The following is a 21,919-nucleotide window of genomic DNA, read 5'->3' on the forward strand; positions in this document are numbered from 1 at the left end:
TATTTTTGAATTAATCCTATTTTTGTAACACGACTTGTGTTGTTTAGAATGTTATTGTTCCAGTTTTATAATGACATTACAAATTTGTGATTTAATGCAATTAAGATCATAAGTTGGAATTTGAACAATAGTTAACAATAAAATATGTTTCATTAGGACCTCTCATCTTTTGCTTGGCGATACAGAAGATTATTTCTTCTCTGGGTTCACCCCTAAATGTTTGGTACTTGGATGACGGGAAAATTGGGGGTGATCCAGAGACAGTGTTGAATGACCTTAATAAACTCGTGCCAGCATTGAAGGGGATACCTGCCAAATGCGAGCTCTTTTTGATTTTGAGGTGTTGTTACCTGATCTGCGATGCATTCAGAAGTCTTCTCTAAATATTTTAGGTCGCCAATTTTCCCGGAATGGGTCGTTGCTGCACTTGCTGCACTCGAAGACAAAAGGTTAGCCTAAGTTGGGGCTAAGGAACACCTGGACAGCTTACCTGCGCACGTGTCACTTATTCTGCTGCGGAAGTTTTTTGCTATATATGCCACGTATCATGTACATTTTGAGCTCCGGTTACATTTGAACGGCTCCAACTTAGTCGTTTGAAATCGAAGTCGCAAGGTTGCGCTTGAATCTAGGTATTTTAAATGCGCATTTTAATAATACGCAGTGATGTCAAGCTGTTCTTCTAGTCCGTCACGGAGGGTTGGATTGGAAATACGTCGCTGTAGAGAGGTGGAAGTGGTAGTGGTAGCATTCCTTGCCTCGGCTCACGGTACCCTGGGTCCTGTCACTTGGATTTTATCTAAGGTACCGTTTGTTGCGGAGGCACTAAACAAGTGGACCACTTTCTGCGGTGGCGATGAGCGGCCGGACAATCCCATAGTCCAAACTTAAAACTGTCGTATTATTAATCCATTAGAAAAATATCCTTAAATTCGCATATATCGCTATAAAACATAATAAAATACGTGAAGTTTAATGATTTTTTTCATCCGCAAACTCCGCATTAAAGCCAGAATCCGGCCGGATCCGGCCGGATTCAAAACCAGTCCAGTTTGCAATCCCTAATTGGATCCCTTCCCTTATATTCCACGACTTTTCTTTTTCCGCACAAAAAAAAACTATACTCATCCTTTTCTTTTGGGTGCCAGAACTAGTGTAAGACAAAGATAGTATGATTCTCTCTGTTACAATGTATAGTGTAAGACAAAGATAGTATGATTTTCTCTGTCTATGTTTGAAATGAGACAGTCCTTTGACAAACTATATTTGGTAGAAATAAAAGCAGTTGCTATGGTATCTCACTAAAATATAACTTATCTGTATAACACTTTCTACCAAACCGGTTTTGATGACACTGTGTTGTCTGTGTTGTATTGTGTACCTTTTTGGCGATCCGGTCCGCTTAACAACGAAACGACGAGAACACTGTCAAACACTGTGTACGGTATTCCGTTGTTGGAAAAGCGCGCTGTGTTCCTTCAACTCTGTTGGCAGCTTGGCAGATGGCAGATGTTTAATGGCGACCGCTAGTGACGGGTCGCCTGCATGACCTGTCATCCACGAACTATTTACCGTAGAACCTTAGGGCATTTGTTTACGTAAATATGACGGGCATATTACCATCGTACCAACGCTTTGTTAACGGAGTTCCAGTGCCGTCCATATCTCGGCGGTCGTTCCGCCTTCGGGAGAAATATTTGATTGTTTCTGTACTTTTGACATTCGGAATCGTGTGGCTAGGAGCGCTGTTTTATTTGCCGGAGTTCAAAAGTTCCACGAGTGTGAACGATAGTGTGTATAATGTGTACAAACGTATTCAGAAAGCGGGGCCGGAGCTGCTGATGCCGCCTCCACTGGCGCAGAATGAGTTGGGAGACTTTCCTGCGGCTGCTCACCACGGGGAGTCGGTGGACGGGGTAGATCCTCACGTGGCTGAGGACAGGAACCGTCTGCGTGCTAAGATAGAGGAGGACATGGGCATGAAAGTGCTGGAGAGGCCTCAGTTTGAGGCTGTACCCTCGGCCTCCTCATCTAAAGGCACAAGTAAGAGGCCAGTGGATGCTCTTGAGGAGCCTGCTGCAGGAAATAATGCTGCAAGCAAAAATGTGTCCCCGTCTGAGCCTAAATTGGAAGGCTCTGAGAACCAGTATGCAGTTGTGGCGCTAAGTTCAAATGCTGATCCGGACGTCAAGCATAAACTAGGAGTTGTTAAAGAGGTAAGTCATTTACAAATTCAATTTAATGTAGTGGTAATTTTGTGCAAATACACAAATTATTATTAATCATTTGTCGAATTTAAACTATCGTGAGACTAACTCCTAACTCAGACGTAACTTTAAGCTCATTTTGCAGTTTCACTCACGTATGCCACTCGCATATGTATATGTATGGTAGCCACTTGCGCGACATGTTTCGGAGAGCATAGGTCTCCATTTTCAAGCACTAACAGTGCCCGAGTGAGTAGCGGTCACTTGTATTCAATTGTTACAACCATAGAGTAACTTATACTAGAGCGGTACTGTCATAGTAAATTTTGTAACCCCAGTAAATTCACTGCCATCTGTCGACACACTTTAAAACTAAAAATGAAGATTTATAAAAATACGATAGAATGTATTTAAATATAGATAAATGATTTTTTTATTTGCATTAATTATTTTGATGATTTTGACCCATGTTCTTTCACTGATATGCGTTAAAATTGTTAAATAACAAACGAAACCGTCAACGCCATCTATACGACTGTAAGCCAAACTAGTAGCGCCCTCTGAACGAGAATCAAATTTTCTTGATTTTCGAGGCACGTTTTTTCTTTAGACTGTATCCATCTATTACGGAGTTATATCTATCTTTGGTTACAACCGTGGTCATATTTTAATATAATTTAGATAACTTGAAAATAGTTTTTTGTAATTGAAAAATAATACCAACTTATCAGTTTGATAAAAATTTGAGTATAACCTTAGTAGTGTAGCTTTATCAAACCATATTAAATAATTAATATAGCAAGTTTGTATGCTCTGTTATAAATTTATAATCATCAAAAAATAAGTATCTTTTATATCAATTGTGAAATAATGGAATTTTTGGAGTGCAGTAGGCCCTCAAAAATCCGTACTTTAAAAAAACAACCCCTTTTCGGACTCACGAGTGTTCAGATTATATTATGTCAGATATAAAACATAGATATTTTCTGAAAAAAATGTGTAATTAGACTCCAAAATTACAAAAAAAAACAAAGAAACTTATTAACAAAGTAACTTCACACTACATAATTGTGATGTAAAATGCGATATCATTTTAAAAACTCGTGTTACTCAGTGTGCCAGGTTCTATTTATTGACCAAGCAAACGCTTTGTCCCTTAAAGAAAAGGGTCCCTTAGCAGTTCGGATTACAGCAATGTTTGGATTATACTGTGTACAGATTATCGAGGCCCTACTATATTATCAATTCTCTCAAAATAGCAAATTTAATGAATTCCATAATTCTTCTTCTTTGTTTGCCATGCCCTAATGGACGTCCATAATTAAACACAGTTTAAAATCAACTTATTGATGCTATTTTAAATATAACAAATAAAGCTGGATATAGTGTAGAATCTATTAGTCCTTTTCCATATGAATGAAAAACAAAAAACAAATACAGTCATTTGGTTTTTAAGTTTCCGTACCCAAAGGGTAAAAACGGGACCCTATTAATAAGACTCCGCTGTCTGTCTGTCTGTCTGTCCGTCTGTCACCAGGCTGTAGTTGAAATTTTCACAAATTGCCTTAGTGTGTATGTATGTATTTCTGTTGCCGCTATAACAACAAATACTAAAAACAGAATAAAATAAATATTGAAGTGGGGCTCCCATACAACAAACGTGATCTTTTTGCCGTTTTTTGCGTAATGGTACGGAACCCTTCGTGCGCGAGTTCGACTCGCACTTGGCCGGTTTTTTTTTTCATGTAATGAGGAAAAATATTTTTTGTTTTGGAATTATGTCATTGGCTGATCAACTAAGTCATGCTTTGCTTTGTTTACATTATTTTATGATTCAAATGGATCAGATTATAAATGGATTATAACCATTCAGATCTGATCTGTTAAATCTGTTAGAACAGATCTAACAGATTTAACAGATCAGACTTTTTATAAAATCTATAATTCGAGCCACTTCATTAAGTCCTAAATATTCTTTATTAGAAAAAAATACAGAAAAAAAAGTAACTGTGGTAATTTTCGTAATACAATATCTGTTTATTATAGAAGGTTAAAGAGCTGCATTCAAACTGTCCAAAGTGATTTCAATTTGATATTACTTTGAATTTAAATATATGTATTTGTTCAAGTGAGAAATTCTACAGTTGCTGCATACATATCATCAATTAAGTTATAATCCCACTAAGTTTTAATAAGGCCTATTATTTACCATTACCTACATAAACTTACCTGCCTATTCTCAGGCTGTAAATAGCCAGTCACGGTTTTTACTTGGCTATTGTTTCAAGCTGCTGCGGACCATGCTGCTTTTCTATTGTTTGGCAAATTGGTAACTAGTCGCGGATACAATTATCTCACAGGGCTAATTTTTGGTGTTCTAGATAGCATAGTTGACAATCTTGCAATAGGATTTTCATAGTGTTACATTTTAGGCTGATTATTATTCACAACGACGGGACTTAATCGCGTAAAATAAGTTTAAAATTTCCTGGAAATTGTCTTCTCCGAGACCACGGTGACAAAGCCGTCTTCGAAACGTCGGAGGTAAATTTAAAACTTATTTTACGCGATTAAGTCCCGCCGTTGTGAATAATAATGAGTAAAAATCGTGAAAGTTTAAATCACTATGTTAGGCTGATATTTTACAGTTTAAAAAACAGAAATTAAATTATTATTCAACAACGACGGGACTTAATCGCGTAAAATAAATATCGAAAGTTGAAAAATCGAATATTGTGAGTGTTGTGTGTCGACCCGGTGACATCCCTAGTGCGCAAAACGTTCAAGTTAAGGCCGTTCCATCGGTTTGCCGCTGTCTCTGTCACATTTCGCAAGAAAGAACGGGACGGGACGGGCGGGGCATGCGCGCCAAGTGTCCATTTTGATCGAATTTTGTCGATTTTTATTTATTTTAAAAACGTTACCCTACAATATTGATATTCGAAAGCTATGAAATTACTATTTAAGTTAAGATTGTTTTTTCTTCTTTTTTTGTTTATAGTATCACATAATAAATAACCGAGTAAAGTTGGATTAAAAGTCCGAGTTAGAGGTTACTTTGGGAATTAATTGTATCGAGCGAAGTATCATAATTCTTGTATCGGAAGCTATGATATTAAAGATAATATAGTCAAGAACTACATATATTTTTTCCATGTCTACGAATATCAACGCCTCTTAGAAAAACATTTTTCGCCTTTTGGCTCAAGGAACCGCCTTAATAAACAAGACCAAGTGCGGGTTGTTCGAAAAACTCGCGCGCCTAGAAGATGTTGATGTCAACTTTAGCCAGTCTTCTCCGAGACCACGGGGACAACGCCGTCCTCGAAACGTCGGAGGTAAATTTAAAACTTATTTTACGCGATTAAGTCCCGTCGTTGTTGAATAATAATGAGTAAAAATGGTGAAAGCTTAAATCAGAGAAATTAAATTTCTCACTATAACAGCCACAAACTGATTCCAATAATTGATTTAGTACGTACATACCTATGCACCCATATTTTTATGCTGCATCTTCTCAAATGATTTTTAGACGGTAATCTGTTAAAGATAAGCCATTGTTCCTTTTTTGTGAGCATTCGGCCATTGTGTGCCATTGTGTCTGACAATGGCACGCGCCGTAGCACGCGCTCAGACTAAATGGCACACAATGGCTGACCCCTCCCATAAAAGGAACAATAGCTTTTGTTTAACAGATTACCGTCTTAGGCGTAAAAATCATTTGAGAAGATGCAGACTATAAGTACCAGGATATTTTTAATATTACACTCGCTATTTGGTATTATAATGTACCTATCCTATCCAAAACCCACGACAGTTCATATTTCATTAATTATACCATTTATACCTAAGCTTTAAGGAAAAAGTCAGCTGTATTAGCTGTGTGTGTTGTTTTATCTAAAACGTGTTTCACGCTTTGACCGTGACCATCACCAGTTTTCTATTTATTTTGCATCATTTTACCTCATTCAAGCAAAATCCTATCTTAGTTCTTATGCATTTTAGCACACTTTTTTAGTGTTTTTTACTGCAATATAAATTATGAAGGTCAACATGATTATTAATGCTAAATGTCAAGTGTCTGTCTTATCAAATTACATATGTAACGTCTGTGACAAACCTACATTTTAAGACCAAACAGACGCAGATAAAAACTTTTGGTTCATATCAGTCAGAATTTAAAAAAATATGTTACCTATGTATAGGTAAGGATTCGTGCGCGTCATGCTACTACCTACACTTGCGTGCAAAAACACGCTGCCGTCATTAGCGATTCGTCTGCGTCCGTCAAATGGCAACGGACAACGCGGTTATCACACTGATGCGGGTTCACATGCTGCTCCGGTGTGTGAGCGAGACAGCGGACGCGTAAATGGCGATGTCCTGCTCGTACAGTCGCCATCAGATATATCGGAGCGCCCGAGGTGCTCACAAATATCTGAACATGTCTCTATTGTCAAGGCGTTAGAGTGCGTGTTCAGATATTTTGAGCACCTCGGGCGCTCTGATATATCTGATGGCGACTGTACAATGTAGACCACCTAACGGCCCTATTTGAAATTTTATGGGGACTACGGGACTTGTCACGCACCGTCTTGGCAAACAGGTGGGACACATGTGAGACAGTCGTAAACTCTTTATAGGCGGAGGTATGAGCTACGCGGGATGGGTACAGTTACAGAAGCGGAAATGATCATAGAATTTTGAATTACGGTATCGTGAAGAGTTACCCAAGTCCCTAATTTCGGTTTAAACTGTTTAGACATTTATTTCTCATAAGAAAGTTCGCTTTTGACCTACGTGTACGTTGTACCTGGGCTATAACCGCTAAAACCGAAATTCGCAAATTGCGGGCATCTTCCTCTGTTACTGTAATTACGCCTTAATGGGAGTAAAAGAGAAAAATGTCCGCAATTTGCGAACTTCGGTTTGCGCGATAGGCCCCTTGCCACGTAAAGTCACGCAATGGCAAGACAAATAGTTCGGACACACTATTGCCCGCCAGTGTACTCAGACTTAGTGTAAAAAAGTACTTAAACAAAGTCAAGGTTCCGCTTTTCTCGCGGTTTGCCGCTAATTTCTCGGCCGACAACCCCAGGCATAAATGTAACAAACTAACAAACATTCATATCACGCAAAACCTTTATTTAATTTTTCACCTCAGCAGCTCAAACAAGCCTACTTTCGTCACTCCCTGGAGTGAGGAAAGTGCGACTTTCCTCACTCCAGGGAGTGAAACAATGTAGCTTTTTAATTTAGTGAAGGCCATGAACTTCATACTACGGTACGGTACGGTCCGGTCCGGTCCGGTCTCGTCTCGTATCGTATCTTATCGTATGGTACATATTATAATACTTTTTTTTCTGTTTATTCTGTGTAATTCGAAATACATTTTAACCTTTAATATGTTCTCACTACTGAGGTGAAAAATTATGTGTCCAACACGAGAGCAAAATTATTTTACATCTCGTGTTTTTGAGTCCCTCGCTACGCTCAAGATTCTACCTTAGAATCACTCGCTTCGCTCGTGATTCAATTATAGAATCTTTCGCTTTCTCGGGACTCAAAACTCACTCACACTCGCAAGAAAAACCAACTTTCCTCTCTTGTTGCACAAATAACTATTGTCGGGCAATGTATTCCGTATAAAGAAGTAGGTACAAGTAAAGGCTTTTCTCGCGGTCACGCTAATTCCTCGGCCGTCGACCCTGCGACGGGCGACATATGTAACAAGCAAGCGTGCATATCACGCATAACAAACTACACATTTAATTTTGGCCGCCAGTGTACAGTTAGCACCAATAGCGAAGATAGATATATAACTCCGTAATAGATGGATACAGTCTAAGGAAAAAACGTGCCGCGAAAATCAAGAAAATTTGACTCTCGATCAGAGGGCGCTACTAGCTTTGGCCTACTGTCGTATAGATGGCGTTGACGGTTTCGTTTGTTATTTAACAATTTTTACGCATATCAGTGAAAGAACATGGGTCAAAATCGTAAAAATAATTAATGCAAATAAAAAAAAATCATTTATCCATATTTAAATACATTTTATCGTATTTTTATTAAATCTTCATTTTTAGTTTTAAAGTGTGTCGATAGATGGCAGTGAATTTACTGTGGTTACAAAATTTACTATGACAGTACCGCTCAAGTATAAGTTACTCTATGCCAATAGTAACGTATGAAACACGCGCCGAAAGTATCTGCTACCCTCGATTACTTTTCCAAATCCATACTAATATTATAAATGCGAAAGTGTGTTAGTCTGTCTGTCTGTCTGTTACCTCTTCACGCTTAAACCGCTGAACGGATTTAGTTTAAATTTGGCATGGAGATAGTTTGAGTCCCGGGGAAGGGCATAGGATAGTTTTTTTGTAGGAAATCATCCCTAAAGAGGGTGAAAAGGGGGGTGGAAATGAGAAAATTAATGAATTGCCTGTGAATTGGTGTAAGCAATTAGCCTTATTATGCTCAAAATTATTTACTCTTAACTGCTGGAACTAATTCCACGCAGACGAAGTCGCGGGAAAAAGCTAGTAGAGATACATCTCGACACTTGCGTTTAAAAGTATCTGCAACAGTTTAATTGTTCTATATAGAAACATATATTTTTTTTACTATCGGAGAATGAAAACAACTGCATGTACTTCGTATAAAGAAAAGAACGTACACAAAGTCAAGGCCTTCCTCAAAATTTGACACTTAAGGGGCCCACTGATTACCAGTCCGCCGGACGATATCGACCTATCAGTTGTTCGGAAATGTAAAATTTTTGTTCTAACTGACAGGCTGATATCGTCCGGCGGACTGATAATCAGTGGGCCCCTTTAGGCACTAATACCTCGGCCGACGACCGGAGACTTTATGCGTAACAAGCATGCACGCATGCATATCACACAAAATCGCTTTGACCCACATAGGCGGAACAAAGTCACTTCTTGTGTCTTCACGCAAATTGTACAGCTGTCTTGAGAAATTCCTATCACGCCAGTGGTCGCCAAACTTTTTTTTTTATACCACGTCGGTGGCAATCAAGCATACGGCCCTCCTGATGGTAAGCAGTTACCGTAGCCTATGGACGCCTGCAACACCGGAGATATTACACGCGCGTTGCCGACCCTAACACTCCTCTCCCTCGTTGAGCTCTGGCAACCTTACTTACCGGCAGAAACACAACACTATGGGTCTAGTGTTATTTGGCTGCGGTTTTCTGTAAGGTGGAGGTACTTCCCCAGTTGGGCTCTGCTCTAGATCTGGAATGACATCCGCTGTCCTGTGCCCTACCACACAAAGCGAGATGTCATTCACAGTGCCCATACCTCTCTTTTGGACGTAGTTTAAGGACATATCAGGGTCCGGACGCAGTTTAAAGACATACCCGGGTCCAAAACTGCGGCTCGGCTCAATTTTCTAAAGCATTTAGGTAGATAATAAACTGATGAATTAGGTTGCAGTTCGGTCTTGTCCTTCCGGATAAAAAAAAACCGGACAAGTGCGAGTCGGACACGCCCACCGAGCGTTCGGTACAAATTTAATTTTTAGTATTTGTTGTTATAGCGGCTCCAGAAATACATACTGTCTAGCTATAACGGTTCATGAGATATCAGCCTAGTGATAGACAGACAGACGGACAGTCTTAGTAATAGGGTCCCGTCCCGTTTTTATCCTTTTGTACGGTACCCTAAAAAAAATCGATCAAGCCTCATCGCCTCTTTCTGCATAAGAAAGAAATGCAAAAAGATGATTTTTATATGGTAGTAATTTTTGCCATTATCGCGTTTTGAATTTCAGTCAATAGGGCGTGATTAAGAAGAAAACATGCCTCGTTTATTGCTGAAACTTTGAAACCTCGACGTTACGAGAAACTTTCGACACTTACAAAACTCAAACACTTAGCAGTTTCGATTATGAAGTGCTTTGTTTATACTCGGGCGCCGTTGACGTAGATCAAAAACTCTTGTAAATATAATTCTCGGCATCGATCTTTTGTTTTTTAAAGTTCATTCAACTCGTGCCGTTCGCTTAAGACGAAAGGGGACAATCGCTTCTCCATACAAACGTAATCTCCATTTTACTCTCTGGTTACTGAAATGTTGGAAAATAATTTATTATATTATTAAAAAGATTACGGGAACATATTATTGACAAGTTCCGTAAGTATCGGCGCCTAATAACTAATAACCTATCTTTTCTATGCTATTGGCGTTATTCGTAAACGCGTTACTGGCCTGAATTAGCTATGAATCGTTTGTCTTTATCTGTCATTTTAACTTAGGTATATGTGAGAAAGGGATAAAACCTTCCCTTCCTTCCTTCCTTTCCTTTCGAGTTGCAGGCGTACATAGGCAACGGAGACTGCTTAACATCAGGCGGGCCTTATGCTTGTTTGCCACCGACATAGTATAAAAAAAAAACATAATTTAACTAAATCAGGCCCGTAAAGTTTTATGAATAAGGGGCTATAACTTTAACTTTTGAGTAGCATTACTTGGAGGTGTGTGCCCCTGATATTTATTTTTGAAAGAATGAGCAAAAATGGCCGATGGCCGTGTGCCGGTTTTTTTACAATGACTTTTCTTTGTCAACGGCTTTACGTGGTAAAAGTTCAGCGGTCCTTTATTAGAACTACCTGAGTTAAACATTACAAATCTAATCCAAATGAACGCTATTAATTATCGGTATATATTTATCATTCAAATATATCACTTAAAAATACAATTCTACCAGCTGACATGAGGAAACAACTCGAAATTTGCAATAATTTACTTTGCCACTATTGTGCATAAAATGCAACTTTCTCATCGGTTTTTTGAAGAATAAAGAAAGCCTTTACGAGCTCGTGTGGTGAAAATTGATTACCTATCTGTTTACTATTTGTTTTTTCCAAATATCTGACTCAATATATTGCAAACCTACTTTAACACGTATGTACCGTGAATGTATGTCAATTCGAATGTAACTTTATGCAAACGTGTAACCGATACAGATGTCAACGGCAGTGGGAATTGGATTCCGATGTCTGCTGTCTGAGACCGATGTTCTACTTTCGTAGATTGAAAATGCAACAGTCACGGAATACAATACTAGAACCCGCTTAATATGATCACTTTTTATAAAATCCTTCCCGCGTAATACGCCTTTTTATAATCCCCGCAACTTATTTTTCATACCGGTAAAGTCGCGTTTTTGGCGTGGTCCATTCAGAATCTTCCTTCATTGCACAGCTAAAGTGGCCCACTGACTATCAGTCCGCCGGACGATATCGGCCTGTCAGTTAGAACAAAAATTTGACAGTTCCGAACAATTGACAGGCCGATATCGTCCGGCGGACTGATAGTTAGTGGGCCCCTTAATCACAGTTTATGACCTGTCGCCTGTGTCGGTATTCCCGGCCCGATACGACCTTCAAGCCCTCAAGAAAAAGCGTACTCGCATCTTAAAGGCCGACAACGCACTTGCAACCCCTCTGGTGTTGAGAATGTATGTGGGTAACGGTAATTGCTTACCATCAGGCGTTTTGTCTGCTCGTTTGCCTCCTATACAAAACATTCCACACAGCCTGTCCACAAACATGGCGGACTCCATTTTATATTTTCGTAACAACTCATACTTATCAAAAGCTCGAAATTGGGATAATTAGGAAAAAAATATGTCGAATTACTTACCTGTTCTTACTACACTACGGTTTGCCGCACTACGCATACAAAAAAGAATAAGTAAGGATTAAGCCGTCACCCGTCCTTAACCAAACAGCACCCAATCAGTCACGTATTATTCCTGCGTGTATTATGTGTAAACATTCGACAAAGCCTGCCCACAAATATGGCCGACTCCATTTTCGTGCTTTTGCTTTGTTCGACGGAAATACATTAGTTTTACTATGTCATATGTAGGTTATTATTAGGGTTGGAAATTCACGAAAAAACCACATAGGTTTTTTCAGGACGCTTTGAAATTTTCGTTTTTATCCGTATTTTTCAGTTTTTATCGGAAAAATATAGACACTAAGTGACATTGTTTTTTTCCAAATAAAAATTAAAAAAACATGGCTTTTAAAAAAAAACGGGAATTTTTCCGGGTTTTTTCAACCCTAGTAGGTATAGAACATTCACACATATTCAAGATATCTGCAGATATAAACGTCAATTGAGGAACTTTTAATTAACAAACCCATTAATTCGATTTTAATCAGTGAACGAATATATACATAGGTTGGACAGTATGGATTTTAATTTTTAATGCTACTGACTAGTATTGTCTTCGGTTACCGCGATAGTTACTCATGAAATAAAACTATGAAAACGGATTATATCGCGTATATTAAATTTATAATACATCCCGACGTTTCGAACTCTTTACAGCGTTCGTGGTCAACGGGTGACCGTTTTCATAGTTTTATTTCATGGGCTACTGACTAGATTTAAATTTGACTTTATTGATTTGTTTTCCGGATTACTATTAGTTCTTTATTGTTCCCAGTAAATTACTGGATATATAATCAATCAATCAATCAATCAATGTTTTTATTTGTTAAACATAGGTACATAGGTGTTACAATAATTACTTAGAATCACTATGTCTTACCAGCATTAGGTATACAAATTTGTTTGTGTTGGTAAGTTTAATAATAAACTAATCTAGTCTAGTTTAATGATCGTATATCACATTAAACTCTCGCGTTTTGTACACATAATTAATGTCATTACCGGGTGACCACAGCTGGTACAGTCGAGTTCATAAATATGTATACATGGGAAAAAATGTATACATATTTATGAACTCGACTGTACAACCTAGCTGAAACGTCGGAAAAAAGGTAAAATAATGAAATTTAATCGCGTTAGACCACCGGGTCATGATATTAATTAATGACGTCACAATGAAAGAGTTTTCAATGTGACGATCATTATATATCAAGTTTTTTTTATAACAAATCGGTCGGACGAACTCGAAAAGCAAAGCTTATAGGTGTATTCGCATTTAAAAAAAATCAATAAGTCCGAGTGACAATCACTTACTTAAATAGGGGTTGTAAACTCGGAGCCGCTTCAATTCCATACGTAGGTGCGCTTTAGATTTTGTCGCTACGCTTTTAGAATCAACAAAGCGCACCTGACATTCAAAAGAAATGCAATAAACCAGCAAAGCTTATAAAACAACTGTCAATCTTAGCCTGGTGTTGGTGAACCCATTTCCTGAGGTAGATTAAATTCAGTTATTGATTGAAAAATGCATTGAATTTTTCGTAAGTCTTGGCAATTAGCCCGCTGCGAATATTGTCAATTCGTCATCTAGTCTCACACCTCACACCACAGGCCTTTTTGAGCTGGGTGGGGCTAGGTGGATTTGTGTAAGATTGTCCCATAACATTAATTGTGGTATTTTCTATAAAAAGGGACCTCATTGTCGATGGCGCTTACGCCATTATTTACGATGCTCTGATATAAATACAATGCCGCGCGGCGCTGTGCGGCGTAAGCGCCATCGACAATAAGGTCCCTTTTCATAGAAAATGCCCCAATTTAAATTTTAAAGTGGAAAAAGCCCTTGAGTTCAAGGCAGTAATTTTTCCACTTAAATTTATTCTAAGCTCAATAGCATCGTTGACATCAATTTATTTATAACTTGGTTTTTACTTTTTAATTACAGCTTCTAAAACTCAGGCCTTCGGCTCTCCCACCTCCCACTTCCTTTCCACTGGCCGTTGTTTGGAGACCCCCTAACCTAATTCATCAAAGACACAGTTTAAAAAAAAACAATCAATCAAACCAATATAAAATAAAACGATAAGATATCAAGTTCCCATTAGGCAAGGTTAGTAACCATACCGCTTTAAGACCTACTTCGGTTTACCGAGGCACGTTTACGGCATCACTATTAGCAAGTACGGGTAACGGTACATCTCTCTTGCTATCGTATCGTCGTATGCGCCGGTGGGTGCCCGTCGTTTATGACGTTCTGGTTTTGGTTCGTGTTGACCCGATATACATTTACCGCAAAAAGTTGGCGGAGACGAGTGATGTTGAAGACTGGTAGTCTTTGGGGCGCCATCGCCATCATTTTGGTAGATGACGTCATATGAATGGTGTTGCAATTAAATACATACATATTCAGTTATTTTATGTATATTCGCCCGATTCAGGTATTACTTTCCTTACTTTGTCAACACACCATATTTGCACGGTTTGCCTCATCCTACTGGAGATATGGAATTTGCTACTATTAGAATATATGATATAGAATAGACATGATCTCCTACTACCAGTTTGTTTAGAGTAGACAATATAATTTGCTACTATATGATAGAGAATAGATATGAACTAAGCATCTTCAAAACAAAAGTGAAATAGGATGTTGAACTGAATGAGATTTATTTTGCCCTGACGTCACACTCGTCACTATAATGTTTTATACATAGCTAGGGTCCGATGACGGCGACAGCTGATATCTTGATACAATTTTGCGTTTTTAGGTTACAAATTGTACGGAGATGACAGCTCTCACCGTACCCGAGCTATGTGAAAAGTAATATAATCATCAGGTGAGATTAATAGAGTCTTACCTGAAATCTTACCTTGAAATACAGAATTTATCGTATTGTTTATAACAATTTGTTATTTTCTCAGACTCTCTTCTCTCTCTCAGGCGACGTCAAAAATCAGTAAAAGTGACTTCGTTTAAAGATTAACAGTCTTAACTATTTACTAGTCTTTGGTTGAGAACTATCGCAAAGTTAACAGCTATTGACACTTTCCGAAGCCAATACTTTCTTGTTAAACTCAGTTTCGCGTACGCGTTCATTACTATCTTAACGACAGGGGATCCCTAACTATAACTATGTATGTAAAAGAACGACTCTATTGCCCGTAAATGGCAGTATTGCTAAGTTGTCATTGGCAACTTTGGTGCCAAATTTGGCAACTTTTAGACTTACCCTCCTAGCACTCAAATTTGCCACGTGGCAACTTTTTACAAGCTTTTTTTAACTTCCTATGTATACACCTAGGTTCGGGACAAACTTGCAAGCTTATAGCCCAGTTACCTACCATTATTTGATTAAGCTTAGGTAATTCACATACAGTAAGTTAAGTGACAATGCAATATTATGGCACCATCGAGCTGATTTGATGATGGACATAAGAGGTGTCCATAGTAACTCTATGATAAAACAACGCAATTTTATTGTGTTTGGGTTAGAATTGGATCGATGAGTAAGTACTAGTTGCTTGTTGAAAGATAAGTACAGTCAGCGATAAAAGCTTGTATCAAAAATGATACTGGTGACAAAACTTTTTTTCTATGAATTTGAAAAAGTGTTGCGTCCCGTCTGGCATTTTATTTTAATTAAATTATTTATGAAATAAAACTATGAAAATGGATTATATCGCGTATATTGAATTTATAATACATCCCGACGTTTCGAACTCTTTACAGCGTTCGTGGTCAACGGGTGACTCACCCGGTCAGTCACCCGTTGACCACGAACGCTGTAAAGAGTTCGAAACGTCGGGATGTATTATAAATTCAATATACGCGATATAATCCGTTTTCATAGTTTTATTTCATGAGTAACTATCGCGGTAACCGAAGACAATATTAATTATTTATTTTAATTCTATTTCAATTGTAATTTTATAATTTAAACAATGCTGTAATTTTAATTTTAATTTTTAAAATTGATTGAATACTAATTTTAATTTTAATATTTTATATTTGATATAATATATAGGTATGATAAAGGAAATGGCCCAGATTTCACTTTTCTCTGTGCGATGACTTGCGTAATGGTTGAAAAGATTAGGGTTGTTGTTTTGTAGAACGATTAGCATGGTCTGTTGAAACCGTGTTTGTGTTCAGAAGTTGGTAATTTTCTAATGTTGTTGCGTAGTTTTCTCAATTATACCTAGCCGAGTAGCCGCATCCTATGTCGATAGTAAAGTTAACCACTTTAACTAGGTATTTCTAAAGATGTGGGTAAGTACGCCTATTAAACCGCGTAGGTACGCTCAAGGTATTTTAGTACCATTTCGTACCTTGTCACAGTGACAATAGTATGAGGTCCCTAGCGACTTTCATACAAAACGCGGTACGGCACGGACATTCTTTGACTGTACTTAGGTACTACGTTAAGTACATCATCTGTGAAAATTTCAACTGTCTAGCTATCACCTATAGCCTGGTGACAGACAGACTGACAGACAGACACACAGACGGACAGTGGATTCTTAGTAATAGGGTCCAGTTTTTACCCTTTGGGTACGCAACCCTAAAAATATCGCATTTAGTTTCATTGAATACACGTCCGCCAATAGTTAGTTACTTTTTGTATCAATTGTAGATACTTATTTACTGTATCGCGATTGCGTGTAGTAGCAAAATAACTACATCCCTATCCTCACTAATTTTATAATTGGAAAAGTAACTCTGGTTCGTCTGTAACATCTTCACGCATAAACTGCTGTACCGATTTAGATGAACATAGTTTGAGACTTGAAGAAAATTCGACTTCGGTCTGTTTAAGTTTACACGGGCTTCATTTTACCTATGTAACTTTACTTTTGAGTGGCATTAACGTGAGGCACTTCATTCGGTTCTTGTCTGTTTGTCTGATTTAATATCTTGTCTTTTTATTAATTATATAACAATTCAAGTCTTGGAGACCCTTTACATCTGGATAATTTGATGATCTTTTTTATTATTATATACATTTTATCTCTGACACCTAGAGACTTTTACATCTCTAAACAATTTTAGTACTTCTGTTATTTTTTATAGTTTTTATTAGTTTTTTTTTCTTGTGTAATTTAACATTTATATTTATGTAATTGTTTTTTGTAATTTTGGATTAATTTTATTGTTTGTAAAAATTGACATGTAAAAGTGCCCCTGTGGCCTATTTGCTGAATAAATGTTTGATGCTTACGCTTACTTTTTATCACGAAAATCATCATTCTACACCGACGTAGTCGCTGGAAAAAGCTAAGTTGATGATAAAATCTCGTAATATTTAGTGACGGCACATACACACCTGCTGTGCTGTAACTACGTACCATCATTGACACAGTTTCCTAACCATGTACCTTACTGCAACGTAATAAGACCCATCATCTGTCACGTGAGTGTGTTACTGTTTATACGTAGCTAAGAAACAGCACACGATTGACTGGCCGAGAAAGTAAAAGTATGATTTATTAATTTCAATTATCATTATCTTCTACCGTGTTTGTTGTTGTTGATTATAAAAAAACTAATGCGTTATACATATCGGTTAATGATACACCATACTACAGAATGAGTAATAGTATTCTCCTTAGGTATACCAACGACCAACCGCATACGTACAGTCAAGGGCATATATACCTTAGACAATAAAGTCGTGTTCACATATTTTTGAGCCATTTGTCCGGATCGATATGTTTGCCTTCGACTGTACTTTATACCAATTTGGTATAAGTATTGCATTGTATTAAGATCAAGACTAACATTGTTGAGTGTAGAGACAAATAAAGGCAACCCACCGATTAGTACCGGGTCCCAAATCTCCATGACCAATTCACCACTTCAAAACTTGAAAGAAACTGATTATTATTCACAACGACGGGACTTAATCGCGTAAAATAAGACCAACAAACAAGACCAAGTGCGGGTAGTTCGGAAAACTCGCGCGCCTAGAAGATGTTGATGTCAACTTTAGCCAGTCTTCTCCGAGACCACGGGGACATCGCCGTCCTCGAAACGTCGGAGGTAAATTTGAAACTTATTTTACGCGATTAAGTCCTGTCGTTGTGAATAATAATGAGTAAAAATCGTGAAAGTTTAAATCAGTGTTTTAAAGAAACTGGCCTCAGACGTCCTCGAAGACATCCCTTTGTTTTGAGTTGCATTGTACTTTCCGTAGAAAGTGGAGCGCCACCGTTGCGTGACGGCGACAGTTTCACTAATATGAATACATGGTGGTATCGGTTACTGCATTACTTTGCCGATGTCCTAGACAGAGATAATAGTACTAGTGCCTATACAGAAAGTTCACTTACAGCTAGGTCAATCTTGCTGTTTTCTCATTCTCACTGACAAATGAGCATTTTGCCCTGCATGTCTTTTACGCCTTTTACACCTGTTTTCCGACAGCTGACGAGAGCTCTTGATTTGGACAGTGACTGTAGGCAACGTTCATTTGTACTCGTAATCCGAAGTCCTACTAAAGCTTAGTTCGGCTTGGACACTCAGATGCTCAAGTTATCAAGTTCAAGTGTCTTTATTTGGCTATAGGGGCCCACTGACTATCAGTCCGCCGGACGATATCGGCCTGTCAGTTAGAACAAAATTTTGACAGTTCCGAACAACTGACAGGCCGAAATCGTCCGGCGGACTGATAGTCAGTGGGCCCCTTAACAAAAGAAAGTTACATCTAGCAAGTAAAATAGAATATCATTGCTTAAACTAATCATGCAATGTCTTAATGGATAAAAATTAAATAAAACAAAATATATGGTAAATGAGCAAATACGTCATTATCATATAGTAAAAGTATGCTTTCAATTATTTTTCACCACACCAGCTGGTGCTATCTTGTTTGTTCAAAAACTGATAATAAAGTTGCATTTTATTCACATGTGGCACAGTACCTAATCAAATGCAAATTTTAAGTTTTTTTCTTATGGTTGCTGGTAGAATTGACTTTTAAGTGATGATTTTGAATGATAAATATTTAATAACATTCATTTTGAATCGATTTGCTTTGATTTTGTTTTAAATTTTACAGTTAGTATTTTCCTTGTGTTGGTGTGGTGAAAACTTTTGTGTTTCAATCGGTGGCAAAATTAACCCTCGTACCTTGAAACCCTCCCTCTAGATTCCATTTTTCGAACCTTTCGCTTGCTCGGGAATCAATATTAACACGAGAGGTTGAACAACAACTTTGCGTCCTTGTAAAACATATAACTATTGTATGATCGTGGACAATCGTCCTAACACTTCACTTAATTCTTTTACTAGCGCATCGGCTCGGCTTAGCACGGGTAGTTAAATTAATTTACACAAAACCTTTACAAATTATACATATAAACCTTCCTCTTGAATCACTCTATCTATTAAAAAAACCGCATTACAATCCATTGCATAGTTTTAAAGATCTAAGCATACATAGGGACAGACGGACGGACAGACAGCGGAAAGCTACTTTGTTTTATACTATGTAGTGATGATTGTTCTGTCGAAATATAGTGATACCTACTCGTTCGTGGCACGATCGTCTCAACATTCGACGTTGACATTCAAGAATAGTTACCCGCAAATAAAATAAAACTATGAAAACGGATTATATCGCGTATATTGAATTTTTACGTCGGGATGTATTATAAATTCAATATACGCGATATAATCCGTTTTCATAGTTTTATTTCATGAGTAACTATCGCGGTAACCGAAGACAATATTACCCGCAAATATTTAATATAGTAATATTTTTATTTAGACAGTGGATCTTCAGCACATGTGAACTACATCTAGCTGTACTATTAATAAGTTTGCGCATTCGCATTCTTTTCTATCCAGCTAGTTATTTCTAGTGGTTACAATCGTGCAAGCTTGTAATTTTACGATGTGTAGTTATCGGCAAGATTGTCGGCCCAACGCTGCAGTATGTGGGAATGTTTGCACGATCATCTGAAGCATGTGTTTAGATTGGCTATAGCTAAAAAACTTAAGTAAAACCAAAGATAGATATAACTCCGTAATAGATGGATACAGTCTAAGGAAGAAACGTGCCTCGAAAATCACGAAAATTTGATTCTCGATCAGATGGCGCCACTAGTTTTGGCCTACACTCGTATAGAGGGCGTTGACTGTTTCGTTTGTTATTTATAATTTTAACGCATTCCAGTGAAAGAACATGGGTCAAAATCATATAAAAATAATTAATGCAAATAAAAAAATCATTTATACATATTTAAATACATTTTATCGTATTTTTATAAATATTTATTTTTAGTTTTAAAGTGTGTCGACAGATGGCAGTGAATTTACTGGGGTTACAAAATTTACTATGACAGTACCGCTCTAGTATAAGTTACTCTATGGTAAAACTATATACAGCACTGGTGGATCCTGCATCGCTCCTAGTGAATGCAATCCCGACTCGGGATTGCAAATTCGAGGTCCCGCGGGATTAGAAATATCAATCCCTCGGGATCCCGGAATTTTCGGGATCCCGAGTATATTTAAAAAAAAGTAAAATTCGACTGAATTAAAACGATAATAACGGCATGTTTGTGATGGTGACGTTAATTAAAATAACATATTAATAGACAGAAATAAAAACCTTTATTCTTTAATATTATTAACTAAATCATCATCAGTTTTCCTTGGAAATTAACAAAGGTAATCAAAACAATAAGTATAACTGTAATATGAATCAAAACAATAAGAAATTAGAGAGTATTACCAGGTGATTTTGAAAGTGACTTCTTGAAAAACAAAGGGTGTACCCAGCTGCTGAGAATGCCCTCTCCGACTCAACACTGGTTTTCAACAGCGTGGCGAAGCAATTATATGCAAACTGCAAAAATCTCCCCCTTGTTCCTCCACACTCAAATAAATCCATTTCCTTTTTTATGATAGACTCTAATCTGTCTAAGCTCGTGGATACACGTGTAAAGGGACATAGATGCTCGCAGAGTTTGTTCTAATTCCTCTTTAAGTCACATATTAGTTTGTACAGCAGTAGCACGTAAATTCAAATCTTCTGCAATCATTGAAAGAGGCAAGTCATCTTCGTTTAATACTGCCGCCCAATCCCGTCAATCCCGAACGGGATCCCGTCATATTATGCGTCGGGATTGATCCCGAAAAATTACACGTGATCTCGCGAGATCGGGATCCCGCGGGATCGGGATTGCATTCCCTAATCGCTCCTTAGCGTTATATGAAATGCAGTTTTTAGTGTTAAGCTATGGTAACTAACATAGTTTTAAGTACCTGCAGGGCCAGATGTGTACTTGCGAACTAACCTTTTATGGATTTTTGTGGTCCTAAATAAGCTAAGCCAACAAACTGTTACACAGTTTGGCGAAATTTTTGTAACGAAATTAATATATGTTCTCTTTATATAACAATAAATTAAAAAAAGAAAAAAAAAATGTTTTTTTTTAAAACTTCTGTTGCATGTTGTGTAGTACAGCTTACAAATACGAACTTATTTAAATGCTAGTTTTATGAAGAGCTTGGTTCTGGATGACATATATGTGGGTTAAAGTATTTTTAGTTCATCTCAATCATATACCTCTGCTAAATGGGTCAAATTTTTCTCTTTAGATTACAGATTTATATTCTGTAATCGACAGCGGCGAGGCAGTACTAAATAATAGTTTGTTAGTCTTAAACTTTTTGAACTTGATGATAGACTACAATTCAATTCAATCAATAGGTATATCTCCTCAAGTCCATTAAGAAGAAAAACAATAAGTATATCTAGCATATAAAGTGGTAACGGTAAGTACATAAAAGTAATTACAAGATATTTACCATCATCTGAGGGCCTACTGCGAACCACGTTCGTCGTGTTGCCTCTCTGTCGCACTTGTAAATTCGTACGTAAGCGTGACAGGGAGGCAACACGTCGAACGTGACACAGAAACAAATATTATTTCTAAATAAAATAAACACATGCAAATATAAGTCAATACATTTCTCAGATAATAATTACATTA

General features: G+C 37.5%; 2 protein-coding genes across 2 annotated transcripts in view; one reads left to right on the plus strand and one right to left on the minus strand.

Moving 5' to 3' along the window:
• The window catches only part of LOC134743454 (bone morphogenetic protein 1), a 477,569-nt gene that overhangs the window by 420,702 nt on the left and 34,948 nt on the right, over positions 1-21,919 (minus strand). The window lies entirely within an intron of this gene.
• Positions 1,490-21,919, plus strand: part of LOC134743460 (mannosyl-oligosaccharide alpha-1,2-mannosidase IA-like) — a 154,067-nt gene continuing 133,637 nt past the window's right edge. The window contains exon 1 of the mRNA XM_063676895.1: positions 1,490-2,216. Within this exon, the coding sequence (XP_063532965.1) occupies positions 1,605-2,216 (612 nt within the window). The 5' untranslated portion in view covers positions 1,490-1,604. The remainder of the gene's footprint in view (positions 2,217-21,919) is intronic.

This window comes from Cydia strobilella, chromosome 8 (genome assembly GCF_947568885.1).
Source record: "Cydia strobilella chromosome 8, ilCydStro3.1, whole genome shotgun sequence".
NCBI lineage: Eukaryota > Metazoa > Arthropoda > Insecta > Lepidoptera > Tortricidae > Cydia > Cydia strobilella.